Source organism: Pseudopodoces humilis, chromosome 10 (genome assembly GCF_049639895.1).
Source record: "Pseudopodoces humilis isolate 2021_Gansu_Grassland_sample_001 chromosome 10, ASM4963989v1, whole genome shotgun sequence".
Taxonomy (NCBI): Eukaryota; Metazoa; Chordata; class Aves; order Passeriformes; family Paridae; genus Pseudopodoces; species Pseudopodoces humilis.
In genome coordinates, this window is record NC_142209.1 from 31,017,209 (window position 1) to 31,041,256 (window position 24,048).

The following is a 24,048-nucleotide window of genomic DNA, read 5'->3' on the forward strand; positions in this document are numbered from 1 at the left end:
GTCACTTTTGAATAATATGAATATATTGAATAAATGTAATTTATTCATTTATATATATTTATTATTAATTTATTCCTTTATTTTCCCAGCACTTACTTTGGTAGAGTTTTCAAGTGGTTTTCTCTTAACTCCAAAATTCGCAATTTAACAAGTCTGGAAACAGGAGAGGAAATAATTAATGCATTTAAATTAAAGAATCCATCAGAATTAAATATAAAATATAAAAATATAAAAATATAAAATATAAAAATATAAAAATACAGAATACAAAATAAAAAAATATAAAGTATAAAATATAAAAGTATAAAATATAAAAATATAAAAATACAGAATACAAAATATAAAAATATAAAGTATAAAATATAAAAATTTTTATATTTTTATATTTTATATTTATAAAATTTTTATATTTATATAAAATATAAATTTTATATTTATAAAATTTTTATATTTTATACTTTTTGATATTTATATTTTTATAAAAATATAAAAAATATAAAGTATACACATAAAAATATAAAATTAAAAATTAAATATAAAATATAAAAATATAAAAATATAGAATACAAAATATAAAAATATGAAGTATAAAATATAAAAATATTAAATATAAAAATATAAAATATAAAAATATAAAAATATAAAAATATAAAATATAAAAATATAAAATATGAAATATAAAAATATAAAGTATAAAAATATAAAAATATAAAATATAAAAATAGAAAATATATAAAATATAAAAATATAAAGTATAAAATATAAAAATAGAAAATATAAAATATAAAACATAAAATATAAAAATATAAAATAAAAATATATAATATAAAAATATAAAATATAAAAATATATAATATAAAAATATAAAATATAAAAATATATAATATAAAAATATAAATATATAGAATATATAAAAATATTAAATATAAAAATATAAAATATAAAAATATAAAAATATAAAAATATAAAATATAAAAATATAAAATATAAAAATATAAAATATAAAATATAAAATATAAAATATAAAAAATATAAAAATATAAAGTATAAAAATATAAAAATATAAAATGTAAAAATATAAAACATAAATTATAAAAATATAAAATAAAAATATAAAATATAAAAATATAAAAATATAAAAATATAAAATATAAAAATATAAAATATAAAAATATAAAAATATAAAATATAAGAATATAAAGTATAAAATATAAAAATATAAAATATAAAAATATAAAATATAAAAATATAAAAATATAAAATCAGCATTTGTGCAATCAGATGTTTTCTGCTAAAAGATTTGGGCTCCTGAACCTGTCCCCACACTCAGGGTGCTCCTCCCTCCCCTTCTCCCTGATATTTCCATTTTTATCCCACTCCAAGGACAGGATTTTGGGGCTCCCCTGGAATTCCTCACGTGCAGACAATTCCCTTCCTCCTGCTGAGGTTTTGTGCTCCTCAAAGGTGCCCAGGGGATGTGATAAATCAGCATTTTTAGGTTTTATTTTTTATTTCCCATTTTTTAATCCATTTTTAGCCCCAGGTCACTCCCAGCAGGATTTTGTCACACTTTGTTCAGAGAGCTGAGATGATGTTCCCATAATAAAGAAGTAAATAATAATAATAATAAATAAAAGAAATAATAATAAATAAATGAAATCATAATAAATAAAAGAAATCATAATAAATAAAAGAAATAATAATAAATAAATGAAATAACAAATACATGAAATAATAAATAAAAGAAATAATAACAAATAAATGAAATAATAAATAAATAAATGAAATAATAAATAAATGAAGTAATAATAAATAAATGAAGTAATAAAAAATAAAAGAAATAATAATAAATAAATGAAATAATAAATAAATGAAGTAATAAATAAATGAAGTAATAAAAAATAAAAGAAATAATAAATAAAAGAAATAATAATAAATAAATGAAGTAATAATAAATAAAAGAAATAATAAATAAATGAAATAATAAAAGAAATAATAACCAATAAAAGAAATAATAATAAATAAAAGAAATAATAATAATAAAAATAAATTATAATAAATGAAATAATAATAAATAAATGAAATAATAACAAAAATGAAATAATAAATAAAAGAAATAATAATAAATACATGAAATAATAATAAATGAAGTAATAATAAAAGAAATAATAAATAAATGAAATAATAAATAAAAGAAATAATAACAAATAAAAGAAATAATAACAAATAAAAGAAATAATAATAAAGAAAATAAATAATAATAAAGAAAATAAATTATAATAAATAAATGAAATAATAATAAATAAATGAAATAAGAAAACTTTTGCCCAGGTTGCTGCAGGGACCAGCCTAAAGCTGGGCTTGGGTGAGTTCTGTGACAGCACCCGAGCTTTGCTCTGCTCATCTGTCCTTGCCCAGGGGGACAATCCAAGGGCAGAAATTCCAGCAATTCCCAGTGGAATAAAGCCCAAGGGCAGAAATTCCAGCAATTCCCAGTGGAATAAAGCCCAAGGGCAGAAATTCCAGCAATTCCCAGTGGAATAAAGCCCAAGGGCAGAAATTCCAGCAATTCCCAGTGGAATAAAGCCCAAGGGCAGAAATTCCAGCAATTCCCAGTGGAATAAAGCCCAAGGGCAGAAATTCCAGCAATTCCCAGTGGAATAAAGCCCAAGGGCAGAAATTCCAGCAATTCCCAGTGGAATAAAGCCCAAGGGCAGAAATTCCAGCAATTCCCAGTGGAATAAAGCCCAAGGACTGAAATTCCAGCAATTCCCAGTGGAATAAAGTCCCCATTTCTGCCAGGGCTGTGCAGGGTGAGGATCCCACATCCCCTCCTGTGGGAATTGGGTTAACTCCGGGGTTTTGTCCTGAGCTAACACTTCTTCCTCTTGCTGTGGTTGTTTTTGTGCTCCCCATCCCTTCTGTCCTTGGTCTCCTCTCCCGTTCTGCTCCCACATTTCCTCTCATTTCCAGCTCTCCCAGCCCCTTCTTTCAGCCCCTCTGGCTCAGCCCTCCCTCGGCAGAGCTGCTGCTCCAAGGCTGAGCCTCCCTAAGCTCAGCTCAGCTCAGCTCAGCTCAGCTCAGCTCAGCTCAGCTCAGCTCAGCTCACCTTGCCCCAAGTGCCCAACCCCAGCGCGCTCCTGCTGCCCCACAAAACAGCTCAAAAGCCAAAATCTCTGGGTTTTTACTTCAGGTTTTCAAGGGGAGCCGGCTTTGAGCTGGTCCCTGGAGCCTGAGCCGGGTTCAAACCGCAGGAATGCGCTGCAGTGACTCATTCTTACCTTCCAAAGTTAGCTGGAAGAAACTCCAAAAAGGCATCATTTAGATAGAGCTGGGTCAAATTTAGAAGTTGTGTGAAGCCATCTGGCAGCCTAAAAAAACAGAGCAAACCTTAATGCTCACCCCAGTTGCCATGGAGATAATAACAATGTATATTTAGAAGCAGAAAGGTGACTTTTCTCTCTCACCTTCTTCTTCTACCCAAATTCTCCTGAAGAACTCACTTTTTACAGACATTTTTGCCCATTCTCATCATCTCTGCATTGCTACAAACAGGAAATGCAGAGGCCTGGCACATTCAGGGACTGCAGCCCTTTCTCCCTTCCTGCTTGAAGGATTTAAACCAAAGGTTCTCTTCTCTTCTCTTCTCTTCTCTTCTCTTCTCTTCTCTTCTCTTCTCTTCTCTTCTCTTCTCTTCTCTTCTCTTCTCTTCTCTTCTCTTCTCTTCTCTTCTCTTCTCTTCTCTTCTCTTCTCTTCTCTTCTCTTCTCTTCTCTTCTCTTCTCTTCTCTTCTCTTCTCTTCTCTTCTCCCTTCTCTTCTCCCTTCCTTTCCTTTCTCCCTTCTCTTCTCCCTTCTCTTCTCCCTTCTCTTCTCCCTTCTCTTCTCCCTTCCTTTCCTTTCTCCCTTCTCTTCTCCCTTCTCTTCTCCCTTCTCTTCTCCCTTCCTTTCCTTTCTCCCTTCCTTTTCCCCTTCCTTTTCATCCATTTCTCTTCTCTAATTCTTCCTTTCTCTCCCTCTTCCTTTCTCTCTATTTTTTTAAATGGAAACATCAACATTTCTCCCTTTCTCCCCTTCACTCCACTTTGTAAATCCTGGATCTAAACACATCTTTTGTTGCTATTCTTGCAAGATTTTGGAAGGAGTAAGGAGTAAGGAGTAAGGAGTAAGGAGTAAGGAAAAAGGAGTAAGGAAAAAGGAGTAAGGAAAAAGGAAAAAGGAAAAAGGAAAAAGGAAAAAGGAAAAAGGAATAAGGAATAAGGAATAAGGAATAAGGAATAAGGAATAAGGAATAAGGACAGGTGAAGTCTCACCCCTGTGTTCAGTGCCCAGCCTGACTGGCACCATCAGAGCACTCAGATCTCAGATAAAGCCGGGTTTAAATGAGAAGGACACTCAGACTAACCCTGAGAAGGGCTGGACACAAAGCCCTGAACTCTGGGCTCACGTGGAGCCCATTTTGTGCCCTTGGGATGAGCAAAACGAGCTCCAGGTACTCACTTGGACACGGGATTGACGCTGGCTTCGATTATCGTTAAACACTTGCAACACTTAATGTTTTCTGGGAAATCTTGGATTCCTAAAAAAAAAAACATGGAGAGAATGTTAGATACACAGAAATATTTATTAGATACAGAAAAAAAAACCATTATCTACACAAAAACTCTTCAGCCTGGTCTGTTCATAAATGCTTCACTGGGATTTTCAGTTCAGACTTCAGCTCGGAGCAGGAAGGAAACACAGTTTGGAATTATCATCCAAAAGGTGATGCTCAAACCTTAAATAAATGCACAAAAATACAAAAATATAACTCTTCTGCTAATGCTTGGTTTAGGTAATGTTCTAGAATTAACAGTGACATAATTGGTGCTGAGATTTGTGCTTTCATCCCTTCCCAAACTGCTTTTCTCTCACAGAATCCACTGATGGGAAACTTCCCAACGTTTCCAGGAGTTCCTCGTTTTTTAAAAACAAAGACCCTCGAGCTCAGCCAGCAGAGGTTTTTAGGCCCATCAATATGAAAACACAGAACTGGGAATGCACAGCAGCAAATCCAGATAAATCCTGGGAACTGTTTAAACCCCCCACACCCCAGTGAGCTCTAAACCCCTTTGGAAACGGGATTTTCCCAAGTGCATGGAAAAGTGGCCTCACATTCCTATTCCCAGCTGGGCAGGAGCCCTCAGAGCACAGGACACCGAAGAAAACTCGATTTTATAGTGAAAAAACAGAGCTGGAATTCCAGAGATCCTCCCACAAAGCGCCAGGCGGGAAAACCTGAGGCGGAGCTTGGAGTAAAAACTTCACGGCGGCTCCCAGGTTTTTTTTTAGGGATCCTTGGGATTGGGAGCGCTCACCGTTCTTGCTGATGTCGAGCTCGCGGAGGTTGACCAGGCTGGCGATGGAGGTGGGGAGGCTGGAGAGGTCGTTGTCGGGAATGCTCAGCTTCCGCAGGGCCTGGCAGTTGAACAGTTGCTGTTCCAGGAATTTCATGGCGGGGAGGGAAAAGAAAATTCCAGTTGGGATCGTTATTGACACACAAACAGCTGCCACAGCAGAATTCCAGCCTCCAGCTGGGTTTTTTTGGGAAGGCATTCCAGGGGTAAGGGGAAATGAGTAGCAGGAACGTTCAAAACCTGAACGTTCTCTTCAATATCTTGGGAATTTTGATATCATTTCATGGAATTCATATTTATTGAGATATTTCACATTTGTCATAAAAATCCCCCGATTTTTTGTGCCTCCTGCTAAATTAAAATATTTGATTTCGTAATTAAATTTCATGGCAGATTTTAAGAGACCGTGACTGCATTCAGATTAAATAATTAACCTCAAGATCCAAAAATGCTTTGGCGTTATCCAGAGGATACTTCCTTGAAATCCTTGCCCAAAAGTCAGGACTCAATTCTAATTTTTCCATCAAACTCCAATTTTATAGAAGCGGATTCCCAGTTTCCACCAGGAATTCCTTTGGGAGCTGAGGGAAGCTCAGAACTCGGAGTTCTGACCCCACCTGGACACACCCAAGGCTTTGGAAGTGCTGGAGGAAGAAGCCAAATTAAAAATCTTCCCTCTGGAATGATTTTATGAAGCGCTGTTGCACCAGAAGGAATATGAGACACGGAGTATGGGAATGACGTCCCAAAATTGGGATTTTTTCACCCACTGGATGCTAAACAGATATTTTTCCCAGTCTCCAGATCTTCCTGGCCATCAGGGTTTTGTTGGAATCATCATTCCCTCTGTCCTTGCACAACTTTAATTCCTCTCAGGCCACATCCAAGCGATGCTACCACGCTCTGAGTTATAAAACCAGGGTTTTATTCTGCACCTCTGGGGAGAATTCCATCCCACTCATGTTTTTCTGGATGCTGATTCCAATGACTCCACTCTCATCCAGATCAATTTTTCCTTTATTAGTCATCAATTCACTTGACTCACACAAAGAAAGGATTTTTTGCAGCAGGAGAATGAAGTCAAAGGCAAAGAGAATAAAAAGATTTGGCTGGATTTAGCCAAAAAAGAGTAAGAAATATAAAAACATCTTGTAAACCTTTAAAAAAAAACAGAGAAATACAAGAAACGAAGAACTAAAAATCAGCAGGAAAAAATCATCATTATGATACCCAAAATGAAAAGTAAAAACAAAAATAAAATCAGGCAGAATGAGTTCAAGGCATCAGGTGCATGAAAAATAATTTACTGGGTTCTAGAGCATCACAGGAAACTAAATTAGAACTGGACTTAACTGATTTGTTTGCTCATTAAATAATAAAATAACATCAGGAGTTTTGATTCAAAAGAATTTTGTAATATCAGGAGCACAGAATATTTGGAGAAGAACAGAAAATGACCAAAATTTTCCTCTGGAAGGAATTCTTTGAAATCAGATTTAGAGAGGGAGGAGAGGATGGTAGAGTTTGATGTATAACACAAAAGTTCATGTTAAGTAATGCAGTACCGGTTTCATGGAACAATTGGAACTCTCCTGGAATATTAATTCAGTGATGGAAAAAAAAAGCCTTGAGCTCTGCAGCAAAAACACCTCGAGCAGAAAATTTGATAAAGGAATTATTTCAGCTGTTGAATTCCTGTAACAATTAATAAAGGCTTAAGACAAAAACTGATGAGTGCTATTAACACTGCCATTAATCTTCCCCTCCACAGGGCCAAGATTATGTTAAACTCCATTTATTCCAAATTAAAATTATCACCTTCATCCCAATTTCAGCATTTTGGACCCATTCCCTTTGGTCTCCATCTTCTTCCATACAGAATTCTGGCATCTTGCTTTGATATATTTGTTTTCCATCAAGCCTAAGTCTGAAACACTTTGATAATTCCAGGAGGCCCAACCCAATTATCCCAAAAATCCCTCCCTAAATGAGACACTTCCAGTATTCCTCAGTAGCAGAAGGAAAAGAAGGGAATGGAGAAAGAAGGAGAAAGAAGGAGAAAGAAGGAGAAAGAAGGAGAAAGAAGGAGAAAGAAGGAGAAAGAAGGAGAAAGAAGGAGAAAGAAGGAGAAAGAAGGAGAAAGAAGGAGAAAGAAGGAGAAAGAAGGAGAAAGAAGGAGAAAGAAGGAGAAAGAAGGAGAAAGAAGGAGGAGAAAGAGGAGAAGATGGAGGAGATGGAGGAGATGGAGGAGATGGAGGAGATGGAGGAGATGGAGGAGATGGAGGAGATGGAGAAGATGGAGAAGATGGAGAAGATGGAGAAGATGGAGAAGATGGAGAAGATGGAGAGAGAAGAGAAATGGGACCACCTGAGCAGGTTTTCTCCAGGATCCATTTGGGATTTCTGGGGACAGAACCCAGCTGGTTCTGTGCTGTGTCTCCAGGAAAGCTCAGGCAGTTCTCCACAGCATTTTTCCATGAAAATAAAGGAATTTTGGCTGCCCTGCCCCACCATCTGTGCAGAATTCCTCCACAGAGTGAGACCTCTCAAGCAATGAACCATCACATCCCAGCAAAGCAACTCCATGGCATGGAAAAATCCCATTTTGCACTTTTGTAAATGGAATTTTCACTAAGTCTCCGTGCAGCACAAATGGGAAATTTGCTGTGAGATGATGGAGAATGGGGCAATGTTTAATTAAAGGTTTATAAGCATCTCTCATTATTGTGGAGAAAAATTCCATTAAGGCCTGGATCCCATCCCTTCACGCTTCATTATAGAAGGAAATCCTGTCAGGAATTGGTTTTTCCACCTTTCCCTCTTTTGTTTCCAGAACATTTTGGTTCCAGTAACTTTTAATTCCTTCTAGCAAACATTGATCAGCAGGAGAACGGATTGGAAGATTCCAGGAGTTTTACTCAGGAAGGATGACTTGGATGATCCCAGGGCAGTTACGAAACTCCTGCTTGGACAGTTGGCATTCCTGGGATATCCCACAGGGATAAAGGGCTGATCCTGACACAGGGGACAGCCCTGGCATTCCTGGCATATCCCACAGGGATACAGGGCTGATCCCGAAGGAGAGCTTGCTTTGAAAAGCAGGGATAGAGGATCCAAAGGCAGCGGTGACTCCTGATCCAGGTTCTGGACACCACAGGAATTTCCAGTGCCAGAACCGTTTCTTTTGGAGAATTGTTTTCCCCCGTTTCAGGCCCAAGCTGCCCCGTTCCTGTGCTGTGAAGGAGGAGCAGCAGTCCCTACTCCCCCAGTCCAGCCCCAATTCCAAGGAATATCCCCAGATTCCATCTCCGCCTCTCCCCAGGAGCTCCAGCAGTCCCGGAGCCGGGCGCACATCCCGGGCCAGCAGGACAGGGATTACCTTGGGAAGCTCCTCGATCTGGTTGGCATCGAGGTAAAGCTCCTCCAGGGTCCGCTCGAAGTTGAAAACCTCCTTTGGCACCTGCTGCAGGCCACAGTGGGAATAATCCAGCACGGAGACGATCTCCTCCTCCCCGCGGAAACACCGGCACGGCACCAGGCGGCCGATCAGCTTCCTTTTGGAGGTCATCTCCAAGCAGCATACTGAGGGAAAAAGGGAGGAGAAACGGGATTCTGACAGCAGCAGCAGCCCTGGGAGTTATTGGGAGTTATGTTCTTGGGAGTTATTCTAGGGATTGCAGCTCACTGAACGCGGTTTGCCCCAGGGAGATCCGGAGCGTGCATTGTGCAGTTTTTGTGGAACCTTTCTGGAATGGAGAGGTGGGATTTGGAGCGGGATGAGAAAACCTGGACCCTGCAGCTGTTCCCCACTCTGGGATGGAAGGGAACGCACCAAGCCCAGCCACAAGCCCGGCTTTGATGGGAAAATAAGCCACGGGAAGCCACAAAATCCAAACCCATCCATGGGAGCGCAGAGCCACGGCCAGTCCCAGTCCTGGCGGGGGCTCACGGGGAGGCACCTGGCTGTGATTCCCACGGGAAATGGGCATTATCCCTGGATCCCCCACAGCAGCAGAGCTCCCACAGCCGCTTCCCAGGGCCTCCTGCGGCAGCTGAGGAAAGCAGGAATGGAATCCTTGGCTACAGAGCAATCCCAAACCCTTCCTGCTCCTCCCGTGCCACCACGCTCTGCTGGAAACTCCAAGAGGGGATTTAGCAAAATCCACTCCTTTTCCTGCACTAAAATATGCATCCAGGAGGTTTTTCCAGGCTTCTGCCACTCTCAATCCCAGTGATCAGAGCCTCCTCAGCCCCAGCAAGCGCCTTCCCACAGCGCCCCGCCCCAACAGCGGATTTGGAACGCGGCAAACATTCCCTAAATCCATCCTGGACACCTTCAGGAGTTACTTAAACATTCTGGATAAGCCAGGCTGTCCTGAAATGTATCTACCACAAAGGCAAGGAGGGCTCAACCTTCAACTCCTGTTTTCCAAACCGCTCCCAGGGTTTTGAGTCGTATTTAGGGGGGAAAAAAGGCACAAAATTATTGCAAATAAAGCAAAATAAGGCTTTTGTAGAAAGCACCGGTATGGAATGGAAGGACCTGGGCTACGATTAAAAGGAGTGGAATTTCACGCCCTGTGGGCTTGTGGTAATTAAACCTTTTATTAATTTCAGCATTATTAATTCCTCCCCTGGACTAGTTCCAGCTTTGGTAATTACACTTTCCTTCCCTACTTTTTGCTCTCTCCTGATGTTCAGAGATCCTTTCCTTGGTGCTGGTGGCTGCTCATGGAAAAGGATCAGTCCAGGAGCCACAGCAGCTCCATCCATTCCTGAATCCCTGCAGGGGATTCCTCATCCCTCTTCCACCTCCTGGAAACGCCAGAGCTTGGTGCTTTTCCCCATTCAAGAGCTAAAATTCCCCACAGCTGAGTCCTGAGCTCACTGCCCCACGTCACACATTGCACAGGAAGATCAGACCCTCCAAAAGAGCTCGAAAATGAGATTATTTCTTGAATGAAGACGCATAAATGAGGAAAGCAGCATAAAATAACCTGCTCCTGCTCAGCTCCAGCAAGCAGCTCATTATCACTTCCTGCAGTTTATTGTCTTATAAAGAAACTCCTTCATCCGAGGAAAACAGGAGCTTTATGGAAATCAATGACAATAAAACACAATCCCTTCTCAATTCATGGATCTTTTGTGCAGGAAAACACTAATCCCTGTTTATCAGGAGGCACAGGAGAAGCCATTTCCCTCACCTGCTGGAAAGAGAGAGAAAACTGCTGCTGGTTCACCCGAATGATTTAAAGATGGGATGAAACAGCTCAAGAGATTCCAGCATTCCAAATATCTTGGAACAACGGGACAAAAGAACAATTTCTTTTTTCATCTCAAAAGTTTTAACCTCTGCAATGCCTGGGATGGTGGAAGGTCCCTGCTCGTGGCAGGGCTGGGATGGGATGAAGTTTAAGATCCCTTCCAACCCCATCCCTTCTGGAATTCTGGGATCCCTGGAGAGTCAGGCAGGGGGTGCAGAACAGAGCTGGTGAAGATGCTGCTACAAAAAGCCCCCAAAGTCACCTCGGTGTAATTAGCAGGGTTAATCAATTGTTAATTTGCTGTTTTTCAGGATACATTAATGAGGGACTGAATTTTTCTCCCGGACGAGTTTTCCATGGAACACCTCGCGAAGCGTTGGCGTCTCAGGGAGTTGTTGTTGTCACAGTGAATAACCACAGCCAAAATTCAACCAGGGCCAAAGCCAGCACTTCTGGGCTCTCAGGAACCCACCTGAGCTGGCTCACCAACCAAACCCCTCCTGCTCTTCCAGTTTCATTCAGAAAACTCCAAGAAATCCCATTTTCAGGGATCTGGCAGAGCTAGGGAGTTACTGAGAAATGCTGAAAATCAAGAACTTGGAAGGTGGATGGGAGCGTGGCAGGGCTGGAATGAGCAGTAAAACATTTGCCAGAGGGTTCAGAAAATAGGGATTATTTCCAGAGCAGCAGGGAATTCTCTTCAGTTTCTCCTTTGTCACACATCTCATACAAGGGGTGGTTTTTCTACTCCTGTTTTCTTTCTCTTATTAGCAGCAAAATCAACACCGTTAATAAGGAATTCCTTCCCAGCATCCCATCTAAATCTCCAATAAAAATCCAATGGACACCTCCCCTTCTGTAAAGCACATCCATTTTTTCTCCAAATCCCATACAAGACTTGTTTGGAAAGCAGGAGCCCTCTCTGGAGCATTTACCAGGATTCCTGGGAGGTGTTCCAGGGTACCTGCTCCCTCCTCTGACTTAAGGCAGGCACTGGGAATTTCCCAGTTTGTTCCAATACCCCTGAATTTACATTTTCTCTGCCAAAAGAGGTTTGGTACCAGGGGCTACACGTCAGAAATGGAGCAAAGCTGAGCTTGAGGTTGGAATTAAAAAGGAAAACAACCCTCAGCCACATTTCCTTCATCCCAAAGCCTTTTCCCCATGGATATTCTGCTGGTGCTGGCCAGACATCCACTTTCACTTCCTTTCTTCCCTTGAATTAATTCTGTGGGCTGCCAGGTTGATTTCCACAGTGTCCAGTTGCAGTCTGTGTCACTGCAATAATTAGGAAACTTCAAAGCTCTCGGAGCCATCTTCATCTCCAGCACCACATCTCAGTTGGAAACAGAGCCCTGTTAATAATTCAGAGCTTTGAAGGAACGGAGGAAGACTCTCCCTGCATTTCCAACCACGTGGAACCTTTCCACAGCTTTGCCACCTCCTCATCCAGATTTTGGTTCTCAGATTTGCTGCTCACCTTTCTGTGAGCTGCAGCTTTGCACGAACACCGGGAGTTTTTAGCACTTTGTTTCTTTGCTCTGGGAGTTGTGTAACTCTCGCTACCTCCACCTTGTATTCTTTATCCCAAACTTTTGTCTCCAGCTGTGATCCCGAATTTGTGACATGGGAATTGTGCTTATGTAAGCTCTGACATCAGTCCTGGCTGCTGTTTTGCATTTCCTCCCCGTTTTCCCGTTCAGAAAAGGCCTCTGATGAGGTGGAATCTGCTCAGTCTCTGCCTGAAGAGCAGCGTTGCTCTCCCTGAAAACTCTGCTTGGTTTCCCTGGGAGATATCCAGGTGGGAAGGAGCATTCCAAGCCTGGATCCTGCCCCCTGGACCTGCAGAGCCCCAGCCCTGTCCCAGCACAGGGAGCACCTGGAGCTGCTGGAAGGAGTCCAGAGGAGGCTCCAGGATGAGCAGAGGGATGGAGCAAAGGGGACAGGAGCCAGGGAAAGGCTTTCCATTGACAGAGGGCAGGGATAGACGGGAGATTGGGCAGGAATTGTTCCCTGGCAGGGTGGGCAGGCCCTGGAAGAGAATTCCCAGAGCAGCTGGGGCTGTCCCTGGATCCCTGGCAGTGCCCAAGGCCAGGCTGGATGGGTTTGGAGCAGCCTGGGACAGTGGGAGCTGTCCCTGCCGTGGCTGGGGTGGGAATGAGTGAGTTTTAATATCCCAAAAAAACCCCAAAGGGGATCGGTCACACGTTGGACTCAAGGACCTTGGAAAGCTTTTCCAGTCTCAGGAATCCTGGGATTCTCCACTGGAAGTTGCTCCATTTTATCCAAGTTACACTTTTCCACCTGTTCAGAAGAATCTTCCACCAAACTTCCCCCCTGATCCAGGAGAGGGAGGCGGGAACGTCGCTGTTCTGCTCCTAACTGGAAATGCAAAATTAGGGATTTATTCAGGTTGTATGAGCCATTGGTAACAGTCCTCATTAACCTTCCTGAAAGATTAGAGAACTCTGGCTCTAAAGTCACAATAACAGAATTATTAGGGAGCTTCCAAAGGGGAATTGGTCTTATCAAAGAGAGGGGTGTGCAATATTATCCGAATTGTTTTCCTGCACAGAAATTCCCAGATAAGCGGCATATCTCCCCCAGAAATGTCATTTAATGCTGATAATTGAATCCTCTTCATTATCTCCTCATTACAATGGTCTGCATTCAGGTTTGGCTAATCCTAAAATAAAATAATCGAGCATGAAAAATCAGATTTCAGCTTTTGTCTCCTGGGAATATTAATGAGGGGAAGTTTTCCTGGCTTTGCTGCAAGTCCTGGGAGGTCCCTGGACACCTCGAGATTTGGGAAAGGGGCAGAAAAAGGGTAAAGGAAAATTGAAGAAATTATTTCTACCAAGTACCAGTTTTGATTGCCCAGACCTTCCACCTTTGGGATAAATCTTTATATTTTCTGATAAGATATTCCTTGATTCCAAAGGTTACTGTTGGCCTTGCCTTGAAATTCCCAATTTCCTTCCTTGAAATTCCTTCCTAAAGGAGCTCTTCTGAGCAAATGGGTTTGGATAATCCAAGATGATGGTGACTCCAATCACAAAGACATTTTAGTGACAGCAAAAGCAGCTGTTTGGGTTGGTTTGATTATTAAAAATCTGCGTCCTGCTCTCCCTACAGACAATTCTTGCATAACCTCAAGGAAAACCCGGGATTCTTTTTATAGAAGTGACAGAATTCCAGTAATTTGTTGCACATTAGTGGCACATGTTGAAAATTAATCATTATGCTGTTAATTGCTAGAAATTCCAATCACTCTGACAGCTCACCCTGCAGACATTTCAGCAGGAGAGAATCCCAACAAACCAGAGACATTTCTTTGGGAAGCGTGCTGTCTGGAAATCGGGGAATTTACATTTCTGCTTGGATTTTTGATGTGTCGCAGCTTTTATGTGTAGTAATCCTCCCGTTTAAGAGATTATGTGCTGTGAAATTTGGGATGAAATGGGCTTTATTTGATGCTTTATGGAGCGAAGGCTGGAAGTGCTGTCCTAAAGGAGCGGCAGAGAAAACATCATTCACCTGCTGAAGGCACCACGGAAACAAACTGGGATTTAAGTGGGAACAACAAAACTTCTGGGTTTCGTCCTCACAGGATCCTACAGAATCAGAAAACCAGTGGTTCCCATCACAATCCAGCTGCATTATTCCTGACACAGCGATCAGTTCAGCAGGAAAAGCGAGGGCTGGCAGGGGGCAGTGCCAGGGAGGGGAGTGGGAACCACAAACTGCAGCCAGGACAGGCAGTTGTCATGAAAAGTGACAATTCTGACTCCTGGTGAGAGCTGCTCCTCAGGGACAAATGTGGGATCACAGAATCCTGGAATTGTTAAGGCTGGAAAAGTTTTTCACGATCTGCGAGTGCCGTGGTCACCCAGCAGCCCTGGCCAGGTCCCCAAGTGCCACCTCCAGGAATTCCCTGGGCACCTCCAGGGATGGGCACTGCAAACCTCCCTGGGCACTTCCAGTGCCTGACCCCCCTTTCCATGGGGAAATTCCTGCTGCTGCCCACCCTGAGCCTCCCCTGGCCCAGCCTGAGGCCGTTCCCTCTCCTCCTGTCCCTGTTCCTGGCAGCAGATCCCAAATCCCCCCGGCTGTCCCCTCCTGCCAGGGACTTGTGCAGAGCCAGAAATTCCCCCTGAGCCTCCTTTGCTCCAGGCTGAGCTTTCCCAGCTCCCTCAGGGATTCTCCAGCCCCTTCCCAGCTCCCTCAGGGATTCTCCAGCCCCTTCCCAGCTCCGTTCCCTGCCCTGGACACGCTCCAGCCCCTCAGGGTCTCTCTTGTCCCAGGGGATGAGGGACCTTTCCCTTCCTGTCCCCTCTGCCATGGGATGGGACATTCCCACTGGAGCAGGTATTACTGAAGTTCCAAACAGGAGATTAAATTCATTTCTGTATTTCCCAAACCTCTGGAATGCACACAGCAAACTGCCTGGAGAACGTGTGGCTCCCTCAGCGTGGGAAATGTTCCCATCCAGTCACAAAGAACCTTTTCCTTTCTGAACCAAACAGGGATTGTTGAACCATCCAAAATTCCAGCTCTGATCCCATGCCCAGTTTTCTGCCAACCCCCACCACTCCAACTTGTACCTTGAGGGCTTCTATCCCACAAGGTCCCCATTCTTATGGATTTTCCCATTATCTCCCAGCTTCCATTTACCTTCTTTAACCTTCTCTGCTCTTCCAGTCATTCTCCAGCAATGACTCCCACCTGGGCCATCCTCTCCTTCCTTCCCCATCCCAAGCTCCTCGATTCCCTCCCTCCACACACGCCCTTCCCATTCCAAGCACTGCTCCCACCTCCAGCCCCCTCCCCTGGCTCACACCCTCTTCCCTGACCTGCCCAAACTCTCCACAGCTGGGTTTAAACTTCTGCCCCACCACAATTATTTCCTGCTTTTCTGTCCTGTGGGATTTTCCTTTCTTTCCTTTCTTTCCCCCTCTTCTAGGAATTCCTGCAGAAACATAGATTTAATTCATTCCCAACTAAAAACTTTGCCCTGCTCACTCCACTCTTTATATTTTGAGAAAAGGCACAAAACCTTTTGCTGTCCATCGCTTCCTCTTTGTCCTGTTATCCCATCCCCTTCCTGGCCATGGATGCAGTGCAGGAAGATGCTTCCATGGCTGCTCCTAAGTGGGATTCTGGGAATTCTGGAGCCTGTGGCTGTGGGAATTCCAGCTGGGAATGCTGGAGCCTGTGGCTGTGCAGGGAATGTCAGCACCAGGGAAATCTCAAAGGCACAATTCCCACCAGCAGCCATGAGAATTGATTGCTCCAAGATGAGAAAATGATTTTACATTAAACCCATTTATCTCCACAAACACCTCATTATCCAGGAATTCCTGAGCCTGTCTCCTCTGTATTTCAATGGAACCCTGGAATGGGAAGGACCCTAAATCCCACCCATCCCAGCCCTGCCATGGCAGGGACAGCTCCCACTGTCCCAGGCTGCTCCAAACCCATCCAGCCTGGCCTTGGGCACTGCCAGGGATGCAGGAGCAGCCCCAGGTTGCCCAGAGAATATTCTTCCCTCATAAAATGCTGCACTAACAAGTGGTTTCTTGAAATTGGATTTCAATTCCCTGAGGAAATCACATCCTCACTTCCTTCCCACATCCCGGTTTTTAACGCTCTGATGCCTCCCTGCTCTTTTGTGGTTTAAACAAGTTTTTGTCAGGGTCAGTTCCCCCATCAACAGGAGATGAATTTGGAATTTAGAATCCAGAACTCAGAATCCAGAACTCAGAATTCAGCACAGCCTCCCTGGCTGATGTGAAATCCTCTCCCTGCCTGGCTCTGGGAACGGGAGGCTCCCAGCCCTTGCCCACCCCTGCACCAGCTGCCCTGGTACAGGAAAATGGGAGATTCCAGGGCAGCTCCTCCTTTCTCCAAGGAAATTTTTGTGCCAGAAAGCCTTGGCTTCATAAATTGGAGAAAACAAAGCCCTACCAGAGCTCTCTCTGCTTCAAATGTCCTCAGGAACAATAAACAATAAACCAGCTCCAGGGCCAGGAGCTGGACTTGGATGATCCTTGTGGGTCCCTTCCCACCCAGGAGATTGATTCCATGATTTTATCGTGTGCCACAAACCCAGCTTCCACTTCTAACCACAAAGTAAAAATAAAGAGTTAATTCTGAGCAGTTTGTGGCTGTAAACTCCTGCTCCCAACCCAGTTATCAGCTCGGGCCGGGCGCTCTCCACATGCTGCCCACAGAGCTCACTCCGGTATTTCAGCTGGAACACCTCCAGAGCCAGGGCTTCCAGGAGCAGGATAATGGCAGGAATGTTCATGGACATCATGGAAAACAAGGATATCTGCTTGGATGGCTGGAGAATCCCAGGATCAGCTGGGCTGGAAAAGCCCTCCAGGATCATGGAGTCCAAGCTGTTCCTGATCCCCACCTTGTCACCTCCAGGGATGGCCACTCCAGCCCCTTCCAAAGCCTGGCCACCCTTTCCATGAGGAAATCCATCAGCAGAGGGCTCCAGAACTGCATTCTCCCAAGTATCCTGCTCCATGATTAATCTGTCCCAGTTTTTTTTAGGCAATTAACATGCTGTTCTTCTGGTACAAATGTTCTGTAAAAAAACTCTCACAGCTGAGCTGTCAAACACTGAAATTCAGTGCTTTGGAATGTCAGGTTTTTAACAAAGTCCCGCAGTTTGGAAAGTATAATCAGAACTTTAATGCCCAATTATGCAATCTTAGCAATGACTTTCTCAAGAGAATTTTACCGCTCGCGTTGTAAACTGGGATCAGCCACCAGAACTGCACCAAATCGTTCCACTCTGGGAATAAAAGGGCTGCATTCCTCAGGGAAGGGAACAGCAGAGCTTTGGGAATTGCAGGTGTGGACAGAACAGCTCTGGAAGACTTTGGCACAGCCTTTTCATTCAGCCACAATGATTTGCTTTGGGATTTTTTTTTTTTTTTACTATTTCCCTTGTTTATCCTAAGCATTCCAACAAAGAAGAAGGATTTTATTTGTCTCAGCTCGTTTTGTTTGGGCTGAGACTCCTCCTCAGAGCAAGCCCAACAAGTGCTGGATGTCCAGAGCCACAGCCTGGAGCCAGATTAAAAAAAACAAGGACAAAAAACCCTTGGATAAATTTCCCATCCAGCCACCTGCTGGATTCAACCTTAGCTGGATACGGGCACCGAGAGCCTCTGGGCTTTTGGTTTTTGGCAGCAACTTATAAAAAACCACCAAATTCCCATTTACAACCTGCTCTGGTGACTCCAGGAAAGGAGTTCAAGCCTGGCCCCAAGGCACGGAGCTGTGACACAGAGCAAAGGGAAACAGGGAATTTCCCATCCGGGAATGAATGAGGATTTTATGGACATTTTCTGTAGCAGGTATCAAATATTGAATTGTTTGGACAACTACAAAGCAAAGCAAAGTGTTCAAATAAACCTGGAGGGTTCTGCCCACATCTGCCTGGAATTACAGCTGTAACATTCCCAGCAATACCTGGAATGTTGTTACAATATCCTCCAAATCCCAGTTGACAAAACTCAAGTTAATTCTGGCAGGAATTGCCAATATTATAATTCCACTTGTTCCAGAGCAAAACCCTCAAACAGATGCATTTTATAAAGATTTAACTCGGTTTTTTGGACTGCACCAATCTAATATTTCCCAGATCTTCTCCCAGAACCAAACCAAGCAATCCCTGTTTGTCATTCCCACAGTGCAAGCGGAGGAACTGAGGCTTTTCCTGAAGCTTTTCTAAATTCATTGGACAGCTGATGATTCCATCAGTTTATTTCCATTTAAATTATCCCAGCCACCTTTCTACTGATAATGATGAAAAATAAAAATGTGGATCAACGTCCCCACAGCAGCACAAGGTCCCCAGTGCCTCCTCCAGTGCTCCCTGGCATTTCACAATTTTCTCTGATTATTGCCAAAAAAAATCTTTATTTATTCTTGGATTCTATGATCTATAATTTTTATTCTATTGTATGCTCATTTCTATTGAAATATTTCTAATGGATTGGTAATTTAGCTGTTTTGAGACACTTTGTAATTTTCCAGTTCATGTGGATTCTCTTTGGGGGACCTGGAGGAGTCAATGGAAAGAGATCCTGTGGGGATTGGGGATGTCACCTCCAAAAACCAATAAAACCAACCCAAAATGCACTGAATTATGCCCATTAAAGTCCTCAGAGCTGGGCGACTCCAAGACAACCCTGAATTTTCTGATTTACTACACGTAGTGAGCTCTTACAACTCACAGAGGGTTCGTTAATATTTAATTAAACACATCCCTTCTTCGAGTTCTCCAATGGCAAGATAAAAATTCAATCCCTCCACGGCCTTAAAAAGACAAACTCATCCTATCAGGACTTAATTTAGGAGAAAGAAAAGGGTTTTCCTAAAAACAGAATTATTTTCCAGTCATCCATTGCCTGGGGAGTCAGGATCCATGAGAAGAATGTGGCTGCTCCATCCCTGGAAGTGCCCAAGGCCAGGCTGGACAGGGCTTGGAGCAGCCTGGGATAGTGGAAGGTGTCCCTGCCCGTGAAATGGGATTTAATGTCCCTCCAAAGCATTCCAGGGTTTTGGGATTGAGCTGGAAGTGCTGCAGGGATTTCAATTCCCACAATTCCCACCTCCCAGCCTTGGACACTTTTCCAGTGTTGTCACTCAAGGGAGGCACTTGCAGAAAACTCTCCTGCAGGAGCCACTGCAAAAAACAGGAAAAAGTATCCAGAAGCTCCTCTCAGTTTCCCAGGCTCAGCCTTGTGGTGAGATTCACTGATTTAAAGGCAGAAAACTGCAAACTGGGAAAGAAAATAAAAAAGGAATCTCACTGTGCTCAGTGTCAGCTGCCTATGGAAAAAAAAATACAGGGATCAGAAAAGGAGGACAGGGATCAGAAAAAGAGGGAGAATAAGATCAGGGCTCTGGCCACCGTTTGAGAGGAGGGAAAATAAAGAGAATTTGGGGTGGGACAAGAGAGAATCCAAAAAGGAGTGAAAAACCAGCAGCAGTGAGGATGTGGGAACGGAGAGAGGGATAGGGCTGGGAAAAAAGCTGGACAGGAGCTGAGGAGGGAGCGTTCAGTCCATCCAGACAGAGCACACAGGGAATGCAGCACAGGAATTCAGGGACAGCTCCGCCACCTCTGGATGCAGCAGCGACTGCCTGACCCTTCCATCCCCACCCAGAGGTGATCCCAGCTCCGTCAGATCCATCTGGATCAGGAGTGCCCCCAGCCCAGCCCTGCCAGCGGTGTCAGGAGCCGCACACGAACATCTGAACCTCAGCCTCAACCAGGGAAAAACATTTGGAACAGCTTGGAGCGGATCCCATTCCTCCCTCCCACCCAGGAAAACAGATGGCATCAGGAAGATGAACAACATCCCAACGCTCCGCACGGCTGTTCCGAGGGAATAAAAACAGGGAGCGCCGGAGCAAAGGGACTTTGCTGGGAATTTCTGAGCCCCCACCACGACTCCCACCCTGCTCATCCCTCACCCGAGCACTCCCAGCTCCAGCTCCAGGGTTCCTGCTCCTGCCTGCTCCTCCTGGAATGCTCTTGGAGGCCTCCACTGCTTTGGAGCCCCATGCTAATAATAACTGGCCTGGATTCATCCAGAGGATATTTATTTATTCCTCCTTTTCCTCTGCCAGCGGGCTCATTTATAGGGATGGACTGCATGGAATGGGGACAAGTCCAGCAAAATGTGGGAATTCAGAGGGAATGCTAAAAATGGTCACAAAGTCACCAAAAGCAGAACCTTGTTGGATCTTTCCTCAACCCTGTAGGATCTTCTCAGGCTGTGTAAGGTATGAGCAAAGCAAATATTCTAAAATCCCGATATTTCACGTTATTTCAGTGGGAATTCAACCCTAAGGGAAAGGGGAAAACAGCAATAAAGAGAGGCAGGAAAGGGCTTCTCTGTCAGCAAAGTGTTGTCACCCCATTTGAGAGGGTGGCAGAGAGGACAGACCTCGACCCTCCCCAGAAGGGCACAGGAAAAAGCCAAGGGAACAGGCACAAGGATCAGCACTGGGAATTCTGACTAAACATCAGGAAAAAATCTCATTTTCCAGTGGCTGGTAGCAGAGTCCGAGGAAGCTGAGACCTTCTGCAGGATGAGCATCGTCAAAGGCTGGCTTTAAACAAGAGCTGGAGCACAGCCTTTGCCCCTCCTCACCTTCCCCAAGGATCTGGGTTATCCACAGGTTTCCTTCTCCAAGTTCAGCCCACTGGAAATAGATTTAAGGCAGGGCAGAGTTCATGTTGAGCTCTCCTTTCCATCCTTCCATCACAGTAAGTTTCCCTGGAGTAAAAACATTCCCCTTCTCCCAAAAGGTGCAAAAAATATCCCCATTCTTCTGCTGAGCACAAATGGAACAGAAAGACAGCAGCAACCATAGTTACAGAGCCTTTTAGAATATTGAATCTATAAAAAGAGATAAAAACTATATTTTAACCAGCTTGTTCCCTGCTCAGAAACCTGACAACTTCCAGCCTTGAATGCTTGCTTGGTTTAAACCCCACTTTTAATATTTATTTACAGCACATTCTGGAGTTCGCTCCTCACTCTCCAAATTCAAATTTGAAACAAAGAAAGGAGAAAATAAATTACAGCTCTGTGCATATTTTATGTTTGTTGCCTTCCCAGCAGAGAAATTCATTGCTGTTGTTATGAAATTTAATCCCATCAGTCACGAAATTGGTGGTTCAGAGGCTCACAGGTTTCATCCTGCTCAACCAGCAGGTGAATTACTTTAAGGAAATACTTTGGGATTCCAACTGTTGGTTATTGACAGCTGCCAAAACCAGGCTGGAAGTGCTTTTGCTTGAAAACTTTTTAAACTGGAGAAATCTTCTGAAAAGGGGGAATGCGTTTGGTGGAACGCTGATCTCAAACAGAAGAAATTAATTCAGTAAAAATTCAAATAAAATTCAAAATAAGACAGAATGTTTCACTTAAACTATTTTTGATCCAAGTCATTTCCAGCACATTTCTCCTGGTTCAATCCTCTCCAATTGTGGATTAGTCCCATATTCAGGAAGAGACAAACAATAAAATTCCATGGATCTTTTCCTTTGATCATCTCCCAGCCCCACTGACCCCATCCAGGCCTGAATATTCTGTGTATCCCAGGGATGAGCCCAAGGAAGCTCCTCAGAGCTGGCATTGGCATTAAGAAGAAGTTTAAGAATGTTAATTCATACATTCCAAAATCTTTGTTTTTCTACGAACCAGACATTTCTGCTCATCCACTTGGACTTAATCCTTAATTTATCCCCCCAAAAACAACGGGAATGTTTGCAGCTGTGCCAGCAGATAAATTGGAGAGAGCTTCCTTGCTTCCCTGACTCCATCCTGATGTTCCAAACCTCAGGACCCAGACAAGTGTTCCCTGCTGGGACTGCCCTGTGCTCCTGTAACCCTTCGGGGTCTCCCTCAATTCCTGCAATTCCCATTCCAAAGGTTCCATGACCCCATTTCCCAGCCCGGGCAAAGCAGAGCCCTGGGGCTGGTAGGGACAAGCTATCCCAGGAACACCCTGCTGGGTTTATTCCCAGTGGGAAGAATGTTCAGCACTTCCCTCCTGACCCCTCAGCTCTTTGTGAACACAACTTCCTGAATTATTTACACCGGACAAGCCGGCGCCTTGCTGGGAATACGGAGGAGTGGAAGGATTTGGGAAGAGACAGCAGGAAAACGATGTCAGGAATTAGTCTGTGCCAGTTGTGTGCCAGTGAGGATGGAGGGAAATATTCCAGTGGAAAAGAGCCTGGAAAATGGAATCTCAGCCGAGTTCCTCACCCTCAGCGTTTTAAGCCATGTTTATCCCCATGGAAGGAAACCTGGCAGGAGCTATGGAATGGTTTGGGATGGAAGGGACCCTAAACCCATCCAGTGCCACCCTGCCAGGGGCAGGGACACCTCCCACTCTCCCAGATTGCTCCAAACTCCATCCAGCCTGGCCTTCAGCACCCCCTCAGCTCCACAGAGCGGAGCTGTGACAGCATTTAATCCATGGAAGCTCTCGCTGTTGGAATTGGAGCTGCCAGTGCTGACCCAGGACTATTAAATTTTAATTTCTGGTGAGTTACACCCAGTCAAAAATACAAATAAATGCTGAGTGAAAGAGAGAGAAGCTGAAGTCTGGCAATGGCTGAGATGAGACGGGAGCTGCTGAAGCAGGGCTGCGAGGTGTGCGAGCATCCACTTGGAACAGACAGAATTCTGAGGGAAGGATTTCACTTTGTCACTTCCCATGAGAGCAAAAAAGCCATTATTTAGATGACAAAGAACCTGTCTTCTGGATTTAGAAGATGATTATAGGAGATGTCAGTCTGCCAGAGAAAGAAGTTCCTCCTGGTTTAGAACAAGTTTTTCTCGTGACATTCTCCTGAGTTAATTTTTTGCTTTTAGGGAATTTTTCTTAAGAGGAGCCATCAGTTTACAGACAAAGCCAAAACCTGGGAGCTCTGCAGGGGCTGCAGCGAGGCACAAAAATGTTCTTAAGGCCAGTTTAGAGAGGGTTTGGAGTGGAAGGTGTCCCTGCCCACAGCAGGGGTGGAGCTGGATGGGCTCTAAGGCCCCTTCCATCCCAGGCCATTCCATGATTCCACAATTCCCTTTGTGTTTTCACCAAGGCCACCAAATATTTTTTCTGGTTTCTGCCCGTGGGCAGCAGCCCAGCTGTATCCCACAGATTTCTTGCCTTGGCAAGCACACCTAGGCAGCACAGAATCTGCAAAATACGAAAGCTAAAACTTAAGGCATCACACGAGGAGTTGCTCCAACGCTTTCCAAAGGATGTTGATGCACCTATAAAATAGTCTGGCCTGGCTTTTAGTCCTAGAAAAGCCACGTCTGCCTGGCACGATGCAGAACTTCGTGAGACTGGGATTTTATCAGAGATCAGGGGGGAGGCAAACAGAATATTCCTTCCTTCTCCTCCAGTTCTGAAATATTCCAGTACAAAATCCAAACCGGCCCAGCTCCCCCTTGGAAGCCAGATTTTGCCCTGTCCAGGTGGGAATGTCAGGCTCTCTGTGACTAAAGATGAATCACACCCAAAATCCCAGTTCGAGCACTCCGACGAAATCAGGGCTGGAGTTTGGCATGGAAACGTTTCCTTGTGGGAATACACAAACCTATCCTAAAAGCCCACTTCCCTATTAACCTGGAACAGCCAAACACCAGCATTCCAAATCATCTTCCCATTGTATTTAGCCAGCTTTAACTGGTTTGCTCTCCTTATTTGTCTGATTGGTGGCTTCCAACTTTTCCATGTGCCACGGGAGGTGAGGCCTTGGCGAGCTGGGCCCAGTTTCAGCTCCCAGTACAACACAGGCCTGGAATGAACCAACACTGGCACAGCACGGATG

At 43.7% G+C, this 24,048-nt stretch overlaps 1 protein-coding gene across 7 annotated transcripts in view; it reads right to left on the minus strand.

Moving 5' to 3' along the window:
* Window positions 1-24,048, minus strand: part of LRRC7 (leucine rich repeat containing 7) — a 98,329-nt gene that overhangs the window by 47,697 nt on the left and 26,584 nt on the right. For 6 of the 7 annotated variants that reach the window (XM_088060424.1, XM_088060422.1, XM_088060427.1 and 3 more), the window contains exons 2-6: window positions 8,774-8,976; window positions 5,356-5,473; window positions 4,499-4,577; window positions 3,282-3,371; window positions 97-153 (exon numbers count right to left, since the gene is read on the minus strand). In XM_088060424.1, the coding sequence (XP_087916550.1) occupies window positions 97-153; window positions 3,282-3,371; window positions 4,499-4,577; window positions 5,356-5,473; window positions 8,774-8,976 (547 nt within the window). Of the gene's footprint in view, window positions 1-96; window positions 154-3,281; window positions 3,372-4,498; window positions 4,578-5,355; window positions 5,474-8,773; window positions 8,977-15,335; window positions 15,422-24,048 lie in introns of those variants that run through there. The other variant, XM_088060423.1, reaches the window with a different exon arrangement.